The sequence below is a fragment of the Orycteropus afer genome, unplaced genomic scaffold (genome assembly GCF_000298275.1).
Source record: "Orycteropus afer afer isolate SDZICR_OR568_19922 unplaced genomic scaffold, OryAfe1.0 scaffold00006, whole genome shotgun sequence".
In the NCBI taxonomy this organism is placed as follows: Eukaryota; Metazoa; Chordata; class Mammalia; order Tubulidentata; family Orycteropodidae; genus Orycteropus; species Orycteropus afer.
In genome coordinates, this window is record NW_006921593.1 from 4,059,041 (window position 1) to 4,078,965 (window position 19,925).

Genomic DNA, 19,925 nt, shown 5'->3' on the forward strand with positions numbered 1-19,925 from the left:
GAGGTGATTTCCTGAAGGTAATACTGCAGGTGGGTGGTAGAGCCAGGAGGTGAACCCAGTTTTTTTTTTCTCTTCTATGTCCTGAGGGATCTTTGTCTGCCTCCACTCACCAAATTCTTCCAAAAGATTTTTAGTTTTAGGTTTTATACTTAGTAAAAACCTTGACCCATCCAAAAAAAGGGTTGTCCATGGTGTGAGGTTGGGATCTAGGTCTATTTTTTTCCCCATATGCATAATCAGTGTCCTGGCACCATTTGCTGAAAACATTTTCCTCTACTCTTAATCATACACTTAAGAATATATGTCCAGAAGGCTGGTGGGTTTGAACCACCTCAGAAGGAAGATTGGGCAATCTACTTCCGTAGTGATACTGCTTCAGAAACCCAAGGAGGGGTCACTATGAGTCGGATCTGACTCGATGGCAGTGAGTTTGGTTTGGTTTTTGGTATACATTTTTTTATTTTCCTGACCCCGCAGAGCCTGTGATCTTGGGTCAGAACTTATGGCAGGTGGCCTGTAGAGGTGTCCTCACAGGTGGGAGTATGTGTGCACCCGCATGCCAGGCCGAGAGCAGGGCCTTCGCAAAGCCTGGGTTCTTCCTTTGGTTGCCCAGGGATGGGGAGACAGGGCCCTGTGATGGATGCAGCACAGTGCCCAACCCCTGGACCCTGCCGGGAACCCACCATATCAGTCCCTCGCTCCAGCCTGGGCCCCTTCACACCTCTTCTACTACACCACCCCTGGGTGCTCCCTTTGCAGACCCCCCCGTTCCTCATTCAGTTATTTCCCAGAGTCTCCGCTCAGTCCAGGAATGACAGAGCTAGTCAGTCGCCACCCCACCCCGAACCATCCTTGTTCTAACACACATTCTAGGCCAAGAAGGAATCTGCAGCCTTAGGGGTTGACTCAAAGAGCAGCCCGACAATGTCCTGTCAACAGAAGGCCGCTGTCCTGGGCCGTGCTAACCACCCTGGAGCCCTGCCCATGACAGATCCCCACTTGGTGTCCACGGCAGTCATGGTAGCCACTTAGCAAAGGAAGAACAGGGACCTCAGAGTCACATGGATCCAGGTGGCATGTTGACTATTCTCCTAACTGCACGACTGTGGAAGGATCACTTAACCATCCGAGCTCAGCTGCCTGTCAGCATACACTCACATGCCAGGGGCGGGCTTCTCCCAGCCCCCATACTAAACAGTCCCTCTGGGACTCCCTCACCAGAAGTGACCCTCCCAGGACAGGAGTTGTCCAGGCCTGGTCTGAGGGTGGCTCTCTGAGACCTGGGACTGGGTCCTGGTGCAGGTCCCAACAGCTGGAGGCTCGTCTCCTCTTGCGGCTGCTTCCTGGGGGGGGCCACGGGGGAGCACTCAGCCATTCTCTCTCCAAGCAGGTTCACTCCCCGCCCGAAAAGCCTGCCCAAGTTTGGGTCACAAAGCCCAGTGACTCTCCCAGTTAGGAGCACAAATCGACCGGGCCTTCAGGAGACACCCTGCAAGGGATAATGCTGACGGGTGTTGTTATTGGGCCAAGTGGCAAAACTGGCATGGGAGTGGCCGGTGAGCTGTGTGAGTGCTCATGTCACTGCAGTTGGTAACAGCCACGGTTGTATAGACAACTCTTATTCTTCAAGGGCCGTGACCTTCTTTCCCTCAGAAGGTTCGGAACAGTGGACGCCTGTATATGTACAGACATGTCATGGTCACTGCCAGGCGTTCATTACACACTCATTCTAGGCCCCCATGTATATGCGTACCCACTAACCACTGCCATTGAGTTGATTCTGACTCGCAGTGACCCCATGGATGCATATATACAGGTATATTTAGAAGCCCTGGTGGCGCAGTGATTAAGCACTTGGCTGCGAACCCAAAAGCTGGTGGTTCAAATCCATCCAGCAGCTCCACAGCAGAGAGATGCGGCAGTCTGTGCCCCCACTAAGATTACAGACTAGAAAACCCTCGAGGGCTACTCTACATGTTCACACAGAGTAGCCAGGGGTTGCAAAACCTACTGGCCGGCACCTAAACACCACCAACATGTATGTATGCAGGTGGGTGCCTGGTGGTGCAGTGGTTAAAGCGCTCAGCCGCCAATCAAAAGGTCGGTAGTTCAAACCCACCAGCCACTCCACTAGAGAAAGATGTGGCAGTCCATTTGGGTGAAGATTACAGCCTTGGAAACCCTATGGGGCAGCTCTCCTCCGTCCTCCAGGGGGCGCTGTGAAACGGTCCACAGCAGTGGGTTTAGTTTAAGTGGAACAAATGGTGCGTGCTGGACCGCTGACGTAAACGCTGGTGTTTCGGATGCACCCAGTGGTACCACAGGAGAAAGGGCTGGCTACCTGCTTCCGTCAAGAACACAGCCAAGAAAACCCTGTGTTGCAGCTCCACTGTTTGACCCGTGGAGTCCCCGTGACTCGGAATCCACGGGTCAGCAGTGGGTCTGGTTTATACGTATGACATAAGTCTACGTCTGTGTCTGCTTCAGTTAGCTACCTACCTACCTACCTGTCTACGAGAAACAAAGGGGCAAGAGGGAAGAAGGAATCCCACACTGGAGTCAGCTTTAACTACGGAAATCTGGGGAAAGGGTATACGGTATTCTTTCAGGTTTTATATTTTTGCAACCAACTCTTACATAAATCTGGAATTATTTCAAAATAAAGCGCAGGAAAACAACCAACCAACCAAGGGAGCAACTGGTTCAAAAGACTAACGGACCACATGAATCCCAGCCTGTAGGACCCTGAGACCAGAAAAACTGGCTGGTGCCCGGCTACCGCTACTGACCACCCTGACTGGGATCACAGCAGAGGGTCTGGAACAGAGGAGGAGAGAAATGTAGAACAAACAAACTAGTTCACAAAAAACACCAGACTTCCTGGTGGGACAGAGACTGGAGGAGCCCCGGAGACTATGCAGCCGGGCAACAACACCCTCCTGACCCGGAAAGGAAGCCATTCCCAGAAACAGCTTTCAGCCACATCGTAGGCCCATAAAATAAACAATGACGCACAGAGGAATGTGCTCCTTAGATCAAAAGGGCAGCATTTGTGGGGAGGCCAAGGTGGGAAGGCCGGAGGGGCAGACAGTCTGGATGAAAGGGGAACCCGGGGTAGAAAGGGGAGCGTGCTGACACGCTGTGGGGACTGTAAGCAGTGCCGCGGAGCACTTTCTGTTCAGACCGTGGAAGGGACAGATAATGGGCTCTTCCTAAAGCACAAAAAAGCAAAACAAACCCAAAGCCCGAGCTCACTGTCTTCCACAGTCTCAGTGTTTCGGGGCTTTCTACCTTAAGCTGGACCTTTCTGGGTGGGTGTGGCAGACGAGACCAGACAGAAACACCACAGTGTGTGGCTACTTCTCCAACTGACTCTCCCTAAGCTTGACCTTGGAAACACATTAGCGCACGTGGGGTCAGAGGGCACTGCAGCAGGTGTATCACACAGGTGGGGAAGGGTCTAAACGTGTGCACACTCACACCCACAAAGGAAAACACGCGTCTGTGTCTACCTCTCTGCTGAATGATTTTAACCTCGAGATGTCAACTCCAGTGTCGGCAGGGGACGCAGCTGAGGGGATCAGGCCAGATGTAAGAAAAATCACTGCTAGAAACCCACGAGAACGTTCTTGGTTTTTACTGAACTACGCTGAAGCATAAAACGTCATACAAAACGGTGTGGTATGGCAAATTGTCTCTCTAGTTCAAAAGGGAAGACACAGAACCAGGACCCTTCAGTGACTCATTTTGTCACAGTCCCTCATGACGGAAGGGTCCCTGTCTTGCAGCTCCCGGGGCGCTGCCCAGGCGGCCCCCTCATCACGTTGCCATGTGCAGGACGGAGTCCCACTGGGAGCCCTTGAGCTGGGAGGGGCACTCGCTCTTGCTGAGTTTCATGATAGAGAACAGCTGTTCGCAAATGTGAGTGCTCCCGAACATGGACAGGATCTTGGCACAGTGGCGTTTATACTTCGGGTAGCTGCTCCAGAGGTGCTTGTAGAATTCCGGGATGCCCACCTTGTCGTACTTGGTCTTCAGGACCGTGTTGCACTGCAGATCGATAATTTCCATCTGAAGCTCCTCCTGCACGCTGTCAATCTTCATGGAGAAGGGGGAGCTGAACAGGGTCAGCTCACTTTCGTAGAGCTTGAAGTCCGCCAGCCTCTTCTGGAACTCTGTCTTCAATTCTGCAATCTTGGGGATGTAGTTCAGGCCGTCGCTTTCGTGTCTGGAAACCGATTTCAGGGTGGGAAAGTGGGCCAGGTTATTTCTTGCCAGATGAGTTTCCCAAAGGCACAGTTTGGCTAGGAAGGCCCGAATCAAGTCGTACATTTGCGTAACTATTTGTGAATGCCCTTGGAGAGCTATGTTCAAGGTGTTGAGATGCGTCGTCATGTCAACCAGAAAAGCCAAGTCTTTGATCCAGTCGGTGCAGCTCAGCTGTGGCATGGGTTTGCCTTTGGATAACATGAATGAGTCGATCTCTTTCAATGATTCGAAAAATCTCTTCAGCACCAAGCCACGGCTCAGCCACTTAATCTCTGTGTAGTACAAGAGGCTGCCATATTGGTTGTCCAGTTCGTACAGCAACGTTGTGAACTCTCTGTGGTTCAGGCCACGAGAGCATATCCAGTTCACCGAGTTAACCACCACGTCCATGACGTGGTCCATCTTTAACTTCTGAGCACAGAGCGATTCCTGGTGAATGATGCAGCAAACAGACTTAAGATCGGAGCCCTTGCAAGACATCGCCACCTTGGACTTCAGCTTTGTGACAAGTCCATCGTTGACATTGACCATCGAAGGAGTGCCCGTGGACGCCACACTTACTAATTTTGACCAGTCGATGTTAAACTTTTTAAGACTTTTCTCCACTCGTAAAAATATCTCATTTCCAGATTTTGTACCTGTCATGGGCACCGTATCCAAAAGTTCTTCTGATACATCGAAGTTCTCATCGACACCACGGATGAAGATGGCCAACTGGGTGGTATTGTTGGTATCTCTGATCTCGTCAATCGCGATAGAATATGCCACAAATGATCTGATTTTCTCACGTAACTTCTCCCACAAATTCCAAGCCACGTCTTCGACGGGCTGCACGACAGCGTTTTCTGCTGGACTCACACTTGCGAGTGCTTGGTTCTGCTCGGGACGCGTGACGTCTGCTGACCCCAAGAGGTACTCCGTGAGCCCCTTCTTCAGCTCGCGAAGCTTCTCGTCGCGCATCTCCTCGGTGTACTGGTCGAAGTGCTTACTGTGGTTGGTCTGATAATGGCGCCTTAGGTTGTACTCTTTGGACACGGACATGCTCTGTTTGCATATCAGACAGGTAGGGGTGTTCTGCACTTCCATGAAGAAGTACGCTCTCTCCCACTTTTCTTGAAACACACGGCCCTCTTGGTCTATCTTTCGTTTTCCCACTTTGGACAGAGACACGGGACAAAAAAGATTTCACTTTTCTCTGAACTCGACTTTAAGAAAAACAAGAGCACAGCACGCTGGTAATGGTGAGGGACAGAGTGCCTGGGTGAGGTGGCCCATGACTAACGGAGAACAGCCTAGAGGGGACACCGACCATGACGGGACATGGGCCCACTGTGGCCAGCTCTTCACATTTCTAAAGGAAACCTGGAAATCTGGATCTTTATGGAAAAAAAAAATTGCTGCAATTTCCATCCTTAAAAGGTACGTGATCAAACCAATGATATCATGCTGAGGGCCTGCAGGTAGCTGTCTGTGTGTCCGGCCTAACCCAGAACTCAGTGACAACACATCTGCTTCTTAACATATTTTTCTCATTTGACCCTCAAGACAAGTTGGAAATAACAGAGAAGGGACGAGCCCAGAGGCTTATGGTTCACTTGTTGGGAGTCACAAAAGACCCCAGTGCGGCCATAGACCTGCACGGCCCCTGTGCCCGTCAACGTGTTCAAGGGGAAAGGTGCCAGGGCTGTAAGCTCGGATGCCTGGCCACTGTGCAGGTGCCCTGCATGTCCAGAGAACAAAGAGAGGAGAAGGCCCTTCCAGGAAACGCAGGCAAATCTGCAGACACAGACAATTAGAGGCTGGCTGGGGCTGAGGGCGGGGATGGGAAGTGACTGCAAATGGGTAGGCAGCCTCGTTTTGGGGCATAATGGAAGTTCTAAAGTTAGAATGTGGTGAGGGTTGCACAACTCGGTAAGTGCACTTCAAAGCATTACTGAAAATCACTCAACACAAGAGGAGAACCTCACTGCTACCTCGGTAAAGCCATTAAAATGTAGAAAGTCATTTAACAGCCAGGTGAGTTCAGGAGTCATCAACCAACAACCAACACTTGCAGTCAGACACTAGCTGTCTGACACCAACCAACCAACCAACACTTGAGGCTTCCAGCTTTCTGTGAGGAGGCGCCTAGTGACTGGAACCCTTGAGACCAGCTCCACCCTCTGCCTCGCCCACCTTGCAGGCTACCGGCTTCCTTTCAAGGATTCCAGGGAGATACTAAAAATATTTGAGAAGCAGAATGGCGTGGGCACTGCCTCTCACTACAGATGTCAACCTTAGGCCTGGAGAGGTTCTGGGGGCCCTGAGTGGGCCAGGCATTGCCCCTGTTGGTTTAGAATTACTGGGCAGTCGGGGGTCTGGGGCACAGGTAGGGGTGGCCGTGCTGACACGGAGTGTTCACTGTCACAGCCACGCGTGCAGCTGTGCTGTGGCCACAAGCAGCACCTGCCGTAAGGGACTCTCAAGTAAGAGTGTGACCAGCAAGCAAACGACGTCACACTGCTGTGTGAGGAAGACAAGAGGGCTGCTTAACGAAACTCGAAACTCGAGCGACAGAATTACAGAACCGTCGAACGTGCCGGAAAAATGCAGTCCATGTCCACAGGAGAAGCTGGGCTCAGGGCTCTGGAGGCAGAGACCCTGCGGGGAGGGCCCCTGAGAGTCACTTCACACAGCATGGAAGGTGCTGGGACGTTCTCACCACGCAAAGTACTCACCGTTACTAAGCTCAACTCCTGGAAGCGGTCTGAAGAGAAAGAGACATTGTTGAATGTGACAAAGTCCATTTTTTCTCTGTTGTCCATTTAGCCGCATCTGACAAACTGCAGAGTTAACGCTATGCTAGGGGCAACGGGAGATAAAACGGTTCAGGCTGACCACCGTCCTGGGGAACAGAAGCGGGCGCGTGACCCACAGAGGCCCAGTATGACCACCTGAGGGGAGGGGCAGCCTGGCACAGTGGGAGCTGCAGGGACAGCCCTGTGACCCCGGGCGAGTGGATCAGCTGCTCCCTGCCTCGGTTTCCTCATCTGTACAGTGAGGCTCAACGGGGCCTACCTGTCAGGGCTCCTGAGGAGAGGGACTAAACGGTACACGAGAGATTTCCAGCGGGGCTGGAAATGCCACAGTCAATGTCATGCAGGTGCTGGTACCTGCAATCATGACCAGTAACAGAAGCAAGGAAGGAGAGGATTGGAGCCGACAGGGCCCATGCGCGGAGTCGTCTGAGCTTACTCTTAGCTTAGGCTAGAAAGGGGGTTAGGCAGAGTTTTGAGGGCCAGTCCTACAGGGTGAACAGCACCGTATGGTGACCTCGGATGTTTGATGTGGGCGGTTGGTGCCAGACTTCTCTGGAGAGCGCTTTAGAGCTCCCCCTGGCGGCAGGAGCAGGTAAAGGGCTCTGAGCCTGGAGGCGAACTTGGCGCCCATCAACTGTGTTAGTGAAAAGGCATGAGGAGTGACCCTAGACTGGGCCGCAGAAGAGGTGGGCTATCACCACTGCTGAGCTCACGGGGTGCCCCCAACCGCCTGCAACAGGGAAGCGAGGTCATTTGCTGAAAGTGGGGAGAGGGTGGCCCAGGCACCAGGAGTGGGGAAAACAGCTACTGTGGGAATGAGAATGGAGTCACTTATGAATGAATTGAAAACTGCTTGAAGCACCGCAGGCCTGCGACGTTAGGGTGGAGCTCGGGCTGAGGGTTTACAACGAAGCCAAAGCTTATACTCCCTTCTGATCTCCTCTGCTCTTTAAAAAAAACTGGGATCTGGGGAAACATGGAGATTCGTTTGCTCAGAATTCAGGGACCAGACAGGCTTGATGGGGGTTAGAGTGCAAAGGATTCTAGGGAGGACGAAACTGAAGAGGTTAATAACCATAGTTCAAGTTCAAAGTCTTATACAGGGTTTGATGGAAATACAACTTTTCAAGTGATTTACCTCTGTTATTTTGAAACAAATTCAGAACATCTTCCTACGTACAGAATCAAATAACGATCCAGTTGATACCTGAGAACGTGAATCTAATCTTACAGAACTGAACAAGCAGCCATGTCTCATCGGTTCACTGCATTACCCGCAAGTGGTGGGTCCCTTTCCTGCATGTGCCTGGGCGGGAAGGTGGCTTCACCTTCTGACCACCAGAGGCCTTCCCAGGACCACCCAGGGCACTCACCGAATGACTGTGAACTTGATAAACTCGGCAGCATCCAAGATCCTCCGCATGGAGCTGATTTCCAGGTAGCCGGGGGCTTTGAAGGCCACCCCAGGGGGCAAGCCATCCACCACCACGCAGCCAGGGTTGAAGGTGATCTTCCTGTAGGGAACTTTCACAGGGAAATCCACTCCAATTGCCTCACCTGCAATGAGACAAGCCGTGTACAATGAGTTGACTTGGCCACTTGCTTTTTTTTAAATTGTTTTTAAAATAATCTTCGATTGTGCTTTGGGTGAAAGTTTACACAGCAAATCAGGTTCCCATTTAAGAATTTTCATAACAAACGTTCTGTGACCTTGGTTACAAAGGTCCCAACGGGTCAGCAGTCTCATTACTTCCACTGACTGTTCTGTGTCCACTGACCCAGCGTCCTCCCCCTCCCCCTCCCCCTCCCCATCTGTGCTTATCTTTGCTTTTGGGTGAGCATTGACCACGGGGTCTCATGTCATTGGTTGTTAAGGGAGCACATTTCTCACGGGTGATATTGTTTATTTTATAAACCAGTCTCTTATCCGGCTGAAAGGTGACTTGTGGAAATAGTTCACGTTCAAAGGTTATCTTAGGGCAACAGTCCCAGGGGTTCCTCTGGTCTCCATCGGTTCAGTAGGTCTGGCCTTATTTTAGGAATTTGAATTCTCTTCTACGTTTTTCTCCCATTCTCACCAGGGCCTTCTACTGTGTCCTTGGTCAGAATGGTCAGGAGTGGTGGCCGGGCACCATCTAGTTCTTCTGATCTCAGGTTTGTCACTTACTTTTGATACTCTGTGCTGCATTTTCAATGTCAAGATTGTAAAATCACTCAGACAACTGACAGCACCGATGACCAGCCATGATTACTTTATTTCCCAGAAGTACTGTGATGCATGTTGTTGTTGTTGTTATTTGCCGTCGAGTCGGCCCCGACTCATAGCGACCCCTCCTTGGGTTTCCGAGGCAGTTATCACTACAGAAGTAGGATTGCCCAACCTTCCTTCCGAGGAGTGGCTGGTGGGTTTGAACTGCCAGCCTCCTGGTTAGCAGTCAAGTGTCTTAGGCACTATGCTACCAGAGCTCCTACTGTGATGCATAGGTATGATTTTATTGAGTTTGAAACTGGCCATGGATAGAGGACTCAGTTTCTCCATGTACTAAATAGAGATTATCATAGTATCTACCTGAGAAGGTTTTTGTGTGGATCGAATGATTAAAAAATGTCAAACACTAAAATCAACGCTCGACTGTGTAAGAGCTCAATAAATCAGAGATAGCAACTGCTGGCAGGAGTGCTCTCATTAGTCAGGGTTCCCATGTTAAAAGCTCTTTGGTAAAAACACGACTTGACTGATTTTGATCATAGCTCCTTCACGGAAAGATCAATTTTTTACAGGATAAAGTATTGATTAAAAAGAAGTCTTTCAAGTATATAGATTTTCATCTAATGATACAACTTACCAAATTTTCGGCTGAAGAGCTCATTGACTTGTTCTCTTAGCTGTTTAATCTTTTCAGCACTTGACAATCTTTCCTTCTCATTATCTAAAAACAGTTAAACAAACAAGCCAGATCTATTAGTGTATTTTCCCCCCAGAGAGTATTGGAGGAAGTGCCTGTGAACACCTGAGAAAGCACTTTACTTGGCTTGTCATCCAGTTTTCGCTTAGTGCTGACTGAGCATTTTGGGAACTTGTGGATGGAAACCATTAAAGACAACGGAGATTTTTCCAAACTGTAACCCTGTGTAAAAATAGTACATACTACTTATAGGAACATTTCCAACATTATGTGAGACAAGGACGTCCACTTTTACCACAGCCCTTCAACACCATAGTAGAAATCCTGGCCAATGCATTAAGACAAGTAAAAGAATAAGATGCATCAGGATTAGAAAGGAATAGTTTTCAATACTTTACATCTTTTATTCTATTTAATTTTGAGCAACTAAAGCAACCACGAGTCAAAATTCAAGAGGTATAAAATAGTGCAGAGTGAAATGCCACTCTCATCTCTATCCCAGCCCCAGTCTCTTTCGCTGGAGGAAGTGGGGTATTTGATTCTTTTGTACTTTCCAGATTTATTTTATATGCACATATTCAGAAAAAAAGATTACTTAAAGGTGGGCAGCACACAGGACCACAGTCTCAGGGGACATCAAGCTCAACTGACATAACCTACTAAACAAAAACATTGTTCCACATCCTACTTTGGCGAGTAGTGACTGGGATCTTAAAAGCTTGCAAGCTGCTATTTAGATCAACGATGGGTCTCTTCTCGTCCAGGGCAAAGAAGAATGAAGAAAACCAAAGACACATGTAAACAGTTAGTCCAAGGGACTGGTACACCATGTGATCCTCAGCCTATAGGACTATGAGACCAGAAGAACTAGATGGTGCCTGGCTACCACTGCCAACCACTCGGAGGGGGATCTATGGAGGAGATTCTGGATGGAGAGGGAGAACAATGTGAAACAAAACTCAAAATCATTAAAAAAAAAAGGGGGGGGACCAGGTTTGCTGGTCTGATAGAACCTGGTAGAACCCCTGAGACTATGGCCCCTAGCTGCCCTTTAGGTCTGGAATTGAACCCACTCCGTGGCTTCCAGCCAAACAAAAGACAGGCATATGAGCTGAACATTTATATTAGGTAGATACACTTCTTGGAGAGAACAATCATGAGAGAATAGAAGGACTGTGTATGCACAGGGAGACAGCTCAGGGGGCAGGAGTGCATGGAGGGAAGGACACAGGGAAGAGTTGACTCTGGGGAGGACGTAGGAGGGGAGCTGTTGCATGGTGGGAAATTGCAATCAACGTCATGAGACAAAGTGTATGTGAGCTGCTGTATGGAAAATGAATTTGCTCTATAAACTTCATCTAAATCACAATTTAAAAAAAAAATAAAAAGGTGAGTAGCGAATAAGTTTTTCCTCTGAGGCCAAGGCCAGTTCCCTGGTAGCTGGTGTCCGGAGCAGCCCTCTGGCAGATTTTCTATGTAACGCTAGGCCTCGGTTGGGAGATGCATTGACACTGTGCGCAATGGGCAAGGCCCTCAGTGTGGCACAGTCCTTAGTCATCAGGAGGACTGAGCAAAGGACAAGAGACAACCCCACATCAGAAAGCAGTTCAGACAACCGAAAAGTATAATGTAGACTGTGAGTCACACAAACCTCCATACCTGCAACTGTCACCTGAACGATGTTAAGATCCTCGACGCGGGCCGCTGAATGCGTACAACCAGATGAATTTGAGATTCCTTAAAACAGAAATGGAATTTACAGAAAATTAGGTGAAATCTCCTCTAAATATGTCCAAGGGCCACTGTGACCAGAAGCCCTGGCTGGATTTTTAAAACTTCAGAGAACTCTTTGCTGCAGGATGAACTGAGCATTTATGCAATGTAACTGACATCGAAGGGGAAAGGCGTACTGGCTTTTATTCGGTTCTCAGCCTCCAGTACCGCACTGGAGTCCCCTGGTGGTTAACAGGCTTGGCTACTGGCCAAAAGGTTGGAGGCTCGTGTCCACCCAGGTGCCTCAGAAGACAGGCCTGGTGATCTGCGTCCGACAAGTCAGCTCCTGGAAACCCCACAGGGCCTAGTCCCACCCTGACACTCGTGGGGCCGTCACGAGTCGGAACTGACTCAAAGGCAACTGGGAACTAGGGTTGGGAATGCTCTAGTCAGTCTCATTTGATTGAAAAGAAGAGTGTTAAGAAGTGCGTTCCCTTTGCTGTAACTATCCGTTTACAGGAAAGGAAAGGGAATAAGGTGTAAATATGTCTTAGAGAACACTGAAAAAGCAGACATCCTATAAAAATGATTTAATGGGAAAGAAACGAAAAGTAAACAAAATAAATAAATATCGGGGAAAAAAAAGACTTAACGGAAAGGGGCAAGCAAAGGCTAGGGCAGGGTTGTTGGTATGATTATGTTTTCTGATCGGATGAGAAATGCCACAGGCACAGGAGCTAAATGGGAACAACATGCACAGGCCTGTCTGATTGTGTCTAAGATCCGGAAACTCCATCAGTACGTTTGGCAGATGATCAACATTTGGGGTCTGAGAGACGCCGCATGAAGAGGAAGGTATCAAAGGAACCCCAGTCACCGCTTGGTCGACCATGGCCCCAGGGTTTCTGCAAAGCTTCACGCAGCTCTGAACAGTCCACACACGCACTGTGGGGAGGACACTGGCTGCTCCGGACCTCAACGCTACTCACTTTTTAGAGAAACCTAATGAATCGTGGGATCTAAGCACCAGGCTCCACAGTAACAGGTTCCTGAAGCTACTGTGGATTCCGCCACCACCTCGCAATAAGAGATATTTCAGGGTAGTTAACGCCTCTGAAGCACGTCCTGATGAAGATTAAAGACTTCAGTCTGCAATGTGGGTTACATCTCAACATGAAGAAAATAAGAAGCCTCACAACTGGGCCGATAAGCAGCATCATGATTAATGAAGAAAAGACTGAAGTTGTCAAAGATTTCAAATTTCTTGGTTCCATAATCAGGAGCTCTGGTGGCATAGTGCCTAAGGCATTTGACTGCTAACCAGAAGGCTGGCAGTTCAAACTCACCAGCCACTCCTCGGAAGGAAGATCTACTTCCATAGTGATTCCACTTTGGAAATCCAAGGAGGGGTTGCTAGGAGTCGGATCCGACTCGACGGCAGTGAGTCTGTTTTTTTTTTGGTTTATATACAACAGAAGGAGCTCTGGTGGCACAGTGCCTGAGGCATTTGACTGCTGTGGTAGTTTGTGTGTCAACTTGGCTGGGCCTGGTTGAATGGCTGGGCAGCTGGTGGTAGTTACTCCCCATGATGAGACTGGCAATCAACTCCACGGTGGGATCTACTGTAAGCAGCTGAACAGCTGCTTTACAGATGTGGTCTGCTTCCTGTATATAAGCAGCAGCTTTGGGAATGGTCTCTAGCCTTTTGGCACACTTGAACCCTACATGTAGCCAAGTCATTGTTCAACAGCCTGCCATGCCCTGCTGATCTTGGGACTTCATCTGGACTTGAATTAGTGGCCTGCCATGTTGTTTGGTAACATTGGAACTGTGCCTTTTCACTTGTCGACCTTGGGCTTGTCAGCCTCAGCAGCCAGCGGCTGTCTAAGTGAAGGAAAGCCTCCGGCTTCAGTGGGCCGGGAGCAGGAGGCAGAGCTAAAGCTCAAAGTTGAGGGGCTTTCACCCAGCCCCTAGAGCCTGGCACTTTGAACTCAGACTTAAATCTTCCATATTGTAAGAGAATAAACTCCTGTTTATTCAAGCATCCCATTTGTGGTATATTTTCTGTTAGAGCAACACAGAGGTAACCAAAACAACTGCTAACCAGAAGGTTGATGGTTCAAACCCACCAGCCACTCAGTGGAAGGAAGACTGGGCAATCTACTTTCATAAAGATTTACCACCTTGGAAACCCAAAGGGGGCTGCTGTGAGTTGGAACGGACTCGATGGCAGTGAGTTTGGTTTGGACGCACAACAGAATGCAACACTGCTTGGTCCTGCGACATCCTCACACTGTGTGAGCTCAACATTGCAGCCACTGTGTCAGGCCGTATCACTGAGGGCCTTCCCCTTTTCCACTGACCCTCTTCTTTACCAAGCCTGATGTCCTTCCCCAGGGGCTGGTCTCTCCTGGTAACATGACCAACATATGTGAGATGAAGTCTGGCCATCCTTGCTTCTAGGAGCATGCTGGCTACGCTTCTTCCAAGACAGATTGATTGGTTCTGGCAGTTCATGGTACTTTCAGTATTCTTCACCAACACCAAAATTATATATTGTTCTAATCCCTCAGAATCACAGGTCCTCAGAGTCTATTCCGCTCTGCTGACCGTGGCAAAGCTCGCATTCGCGGGAGGATTAACGCATCTGCGTTTTGTAGCATGTTTCCAGCCTGTGGGCTACTCTTTGGCCTGGACGATGCTGGAAGGGACCTGAGTGCTGAGGTTAGTCTTCTCTCACTGGAAGACTCCACACCAGACAGACCAGAGGGTGAGGTCCTGGGTTCCCCCATTCGTATTTTTCAAGGGCTGATTCATTGGACATTGATCACCAGGCCTTTTTTCCAAGGCTCCTCTGGGGGGACTGGAACGTCCAAACTTTTGGTCAGCAGCCCCTCAAGGACTCCCCAATAGTCATACTGTAATATAACCAAAGTGTTTATGTTTTATCGTAAAAACTGACCCCTTAAAATATAAAAAGCTTTCCCAAAACACACCAAGCACAGTGTCACTCTTGAAATGACCAAAACCCAATTATAATTAATGCATGAAAGTCAGCTGTTAACCTATTCATTACCTTGCACATTTCAAATAAGTGGATCATACTTTCACTCCAAGGGGCCAAGTCTTAACTCCTCCGTAACACTCCACACGAACAATGGTTCTTTTTGAGTCAAATGTCCAGTTGCCTTAGATGTAAATTTAAAATCCCTCACCTGGCTGCTGTAAGAGCCGTCACAACAACCCTCACGTGACAAAGGAGGAGAGGACGCCCTGTGGGTGGACGCCCAAATGCTTGAGCTTCACTAGATGCGTGTACGTCAGCGGTGAAATGATTTACCGGGAACAATTAGGCCCAAGGACAACGGTGCTGTAGAGAGGTCACCATGTAGAATGTTTCCTATCAATCAGTTTAAGGCTGGACTTTGACTCTAATGTGGGATGGTTCAAATTCTTGGCAGTACTTTAAGGAAACCACCCCAGTGTCCATCGGTGGATGAACTGGTCAGCCAACGGTGGTCCACGGGGACAATGGAGCATTATTCAGCTACAGAAGGCAGTGAAGCCCTGAGCCCTGCTAGGACACAGATGGACCCCCAAAAACACTCAAACATATGACATGAAAGAAGCCACACACAACAGGTCACACTCCGTGTGGTTCTGTGTCTATGAACTAACTGGAATCGCTAAATCCACACAGAGACAGATGGCCAACAGGTGCTTGTCAGGGGTTGGGCTAGGGATGGGAAAGGCAAGGGGAACAGCTGCTTAATGGGTATGGGTCCCCTTTCAGGGTGCTGGAAATGTTTCAGGACCCGCAAGTGACGCTAAGTACATTCATACTGTGAGGTACTAAGTCCCATTGCACTGGTCACTTTTAAATGGTTAATTTTATGTTATGTGAATTTCACCTCAATAATTTTTTTTTTTTTTAAGTACCAGAAGGTGGAAGGTTCAAGTTCACTCACAGGCTCCTCGGAAGGAAGGCCTGGCAACTGCTGAGTGACCAGCCCGTGCAAACCCTGGGAGCACAGCTGTGGTGGTTGTGTTTGTGTGTCAACTTGGCTGGGCCTGGTTGAGTGGCTGGGCAGCTGGTGGTAGTTATCCCCCATGATGAGACTGGTAATCAGCTCCATGGTGGGATCTACCACAAGCAGCTGAGGAGCTGCTTTGGGATGTGGTCTGCTTCCCGTATATAAGAAGTTTTGAGAATGGTCTCTAGCCTATGGCACGCTTGGACCCTGCACGTAGCTGTGTCATTGCTCAGCAGCCTGCCATCCTCTGCCGACCTTGGGACTTACAATGGACTTAAGTTAATGGCCTGCTGTGTGGTTTGGTAACATCAGGACTGTGCCTTTTTCCTTGTCAACTGTGGGGCTTCTCAGCCTCAGCAGCCAGCAGCTGTTTGAGTTAAGAAAAGCCTCCAGGTCCTGTGGGCCGGGAGCAGGAGGCAGAGCTGGACCCCAAGGTTGAGGGGCTTTCACCCAGTCCCTAGAGCCTGGCACTTTGAACTTGGACTTAAAGACTCCAAATTGTAAAAATAAACTCCTGTTTATTAAGGCCGTCCCATTTGTGGTATATTCCTGTCAGAGCGGCACTAGGGAACCAGAAAACAGGTCTACCCTGACACTCATGGGGTGTCCTCAGAGTCAGAATCAATCTGAGGACCACTGGTAACGTTATCTCTAAATAAAAGGACCCACTCAGCACAAAGAAAGAAGTAAGTAAATACGGCTTCAAGGGGATAAACTGTGTTACCTAAAAAACCCAAAGCACTGGGGGACGTGGCGGGAATACAGGCTGCTTCCGTCACACGGCCACCACCACGAGCTGCCTTCCAGTCAGCTCTGACTCACGGCGACCCCTCGTGGCTCACAGGAGGGCTGTGCTCCTCAGGGTCTCCAGGGGCTGGTGGTTGGCAGAGGAGCACCAGTCCTTCCTTCTGAGGGGCGCTGGGTGGACTTGAACTGCCAACCTTGGGCAGCTGAGCAGGAACCATGGGCACTGCCCAGAGACTCCTTGGTTGCACTCACACACACACACTTCCGTTTCCCACATATACACCACAATCCTTTTGGCTAGCAGCTGAGCGGGAACCACGGGCACTGGGTTACACACACACACACACACACACACACACTTCCGTTTCCCCACCATAATCTTTTTAGAAAGGATGACACCACACTTAGCAATAGGAATGGGACAAGGCAACTAACCTTCCACCTTCACCTCACCTTCGGCCTCCTGGTTTGCTTCTGAAGGGACACCCTGAGTAGAACCTTGAAAAAAAAATGTCTAAAATGACATTCATTATTAAGTATTCCCCTCATGTTCCAACATTTTATGGCTCTTATACCAAAAAAAAAGTAGCTTCTCCTAAAGTTAACTGGCATTTTAAATATACGTCATACTTGTGGTGACAGTGATTTTTAGCTTTAGAAAGGCAGGAGGGAAGGTGAGAAGCGTTCAGATATTGTCGTGTAACACAGCCCCCACAGCCGTGGGCACAGAAGTCCTTCTATCTGGGGGAACGGGATTCACGAGGTCTAGAGTTTTCCTATCACCACAGGGTTAGGATAAGAAAAGGACTTTGTTCTGGTAAATAGCTCCCCCCTCCTGTGAGCAACCCCAGGGGGACCCAAATTTTACCATTACATGGGGGCGCAATAAGCTTTTCTTGTGGACAAGAATTAAGACAGATGGACCCAGTTCTGTGTGCAGACCAAAGAGGTAAGTAAATTCCGTGAGAAGAGAAACAAGGCCGTGCCCGCCGGGGGTCGCCTCCCCCAGCTCTCATGGGCTTTGCCGACGCTTCACCATGATCAGAGGGAAAGCCTGGACCTCAGACCTGCTGTTTGGATCTTGTACTGTGATACGCAAGCCCAACCTTTGGGAGAACCTGGGTGACGGTATGTGGGGCCTCTGTACTCTGGGCAACTTCCTGAAAATCAACGGTTATTTCAGAATAAAAAGTAAAACGAAACAAAACAAAAAACCCCACACTGATTCAGCTCTACTCTACATGGACTTCCCACTGTACTGTGATAATAAAAAAAATCAAGAGTGAAGTATCCGAAAGCCAATGCCCAGTAAAGTAATTCTGAGTCTCCAGGGAACACCATCTCCACAGCTGTCTTCCATGCAGATTGTCCTCTCTCTCAATATGGCCCTTGTTGTTATGTACCATCGAGTCAGACCCCACTCATAGTGATCCCTCCTTGGGTTTCCGAGGCAGTATCACTACGGAAGATTGCCCCATCTTCCTTCCAAGGAGTGGCTGGTGGGTTTGAACCGCCAGCCTTCTGGTTAGCAGTCAAGTGCCTTAGGCACTATGCTACCAGAGCTCCCCAATATGGCCCTACTTGTGCTTAAATATGACAATGCAATCAATACCACACAAGCTCCACCGCAGCGAAGTAACACAGTTTGAAAGAGAAACAGGTTTAAACTGGACTGGAAAAGATTAACATCCCAAGAAGGTCAAAGAGTGAGTTGAAGAAAAAGAACCAAAAACAGGAAAGGGAGTTAAGTAACAGCAGTCAATGTAACTTCTAGGCCTTATGCAATTAAGGTCAAAATGAGTGCTGCAAAGGTGGTGGACAGCTGTAAAACCGGCCTCCACCACAAGGAACCTCTCGCTGTGGTAGATTCTATCACAGCTCCCATGGGTCAGAGAACAAACTGTCAGAACCATCGTTCCCACCAGAGACTCTGGCTCCCAAACTGGAAGAATGTTCTCTCTGGAGAATGTTCTTGACTTTGACAGAAAGACAAAATTGTTGGGAGCTAAAATATATCATTCCTAAAGGCCAGATAATCTTGCCCATACACCGACAAGAGCTCTGGTGGCATAGCGGTTAAGGCATCTGGCTGCTAACCAAAAGGCTGGTGGTTTGCACCCATGAGCTGCTCTCTGGGAGGAAGATGAGGCCAACTGCTTCTGTCAAGATTGACAGCCTTGGAAACCTTATGCGGAAGTTCTGCTCTGTCCTACCAGGGTCGCCATGAGTCAAATCGAGTGATGGCAGTGGGTGGGTATGCTGATAGATATTTCATGCCTCCAGATTTCGAGAGATAATCTCCTTTTTAAATTTTATCCTGGACATGGATCAACCGCTTTAAGAGTCTGGGCCTTAAATGAGGATGCTGAGGGTTTACGTATGAATGGAGAGAGAGTATTATCACATTTCCATTCCAATTCAAGAATTTCCTAAAATATTATTCATCTCTGTTCAGAAGCATTTTGGGATGCCACCAACAAGACAAAACAAGTTATAGAAGCGGACTGCACTGGGGAGACGCTGTGTGAGCACCCAGCTTCCCCATCCAGCGTCCGGTAGCATCCCTGAAAGACAGACCCGACCAGCCCACGTGGACCACGGCTCCAGACAAAGGCACGCAGGAAGTCCCCTTCTGATTCAAACACGGGCCTTCAACTGTGTTCTCTGTAAAACAGTGTAAACTAGAAACCAGGAAAGACAATGCCCCTCCTCTAACCTTCCATTGGTAACTCCGTTTCTATCACTTCATTGCCAGAGGAAGAATGATGGCTCCCTGAAAGGAAAAGAAACAACATGTAGCAAAAGCAGAAACACAAACATGAAAACAAAAGAAGTCATGGAATAGGACTGTACCTGCCAGACCCACACAGGAGCGCATGTGAAATGTTTTACTCTTCGAAATAAAATTCAAACTACTGTCCCTTCTGACTCCTTTTCTCTACTCTTCCTCCTTTCAATGTTATTTTTACTTTGGGAAATTCAAACACATACAAGAGCAGAGAGATGGTATGATGAGGCCCCAGGGCCCACCAGCATCAACTCCCAGAAACCCCATCCCCCCACAACAACCAGCTGTGTACAGTAAATCGCAGATATCAGAGAACGGACTATGCAACCACTTCAGTACGTCTAATAGGTAAAGACTCTTTCAAGCACCACAATACCAGGACTGAAAAACCAAAACCTGCTGCCTTAGAGTGGATTCCGACTCACAGCGCCCCTAGAGGACAGGGGCCCCACAGGGTCTCCAAGGCTGTCAATCTTCACAGAAGCAAAGCCCAAAGCACACCCACTGCCGTGGAGTGGATTCTGACCCACAGCGCCCCTAGAGGACAGAGTGGAACTGCACCACAGTGTCTCCAAGGCAGTCAATCTTCACAGAAGCAAAGCCCAAACCACACCCACTGCTGTGGAGTCGATTCTGACCCACAGCGCCCCTAGAGGACAGAGTGGAACTG

General features: G+C 49.1%; 1 protein-coding gene across 1 annotated transcript in view; it reads right to left on the bottom strand.

Annotated features, from left to right (window-relative positions):
- Positions 1-3,819: 3,819 nt before the first annotated feature.
- The window catches only part of LOC103198327 (general transcription factor II-I repeat domain-containing protein 2-like), a 57,765-nt gene continuing 41,659 nt past the window's right edge, over positions 3,820-19,925 (bottom strand). The window contains exons 9-15 of the mRNA XM_007942496.1: positions 19,184-19,240; positions 16,903-16,965; positions 11,633-11,710; positions 9,914-9,997; positions 8,441-8,624; positions 6,987-7,015; positions 3,820-5,423 (exon numbers count right to left, since the gene is read on the bottom strand). Coding sequence (XP_007940687.1) covers positions 3,820-5,423; positions 6,987-7,015; positions 8,441-8,624; positions 9,914-9,997; positions 11,633-11,710; positions 16,903-16,965; positions 19,184-19,240 — 2,099 coding nt within the window. The remainder of the gene's footprint in view (positions 5,424-6,986; positions 7,016-8,440; positions 8,625-9,913; positions 9,998-11,632; positions 11,711-16,902; positions 16,966-19,183; positions 19,241-19,925) is intronic.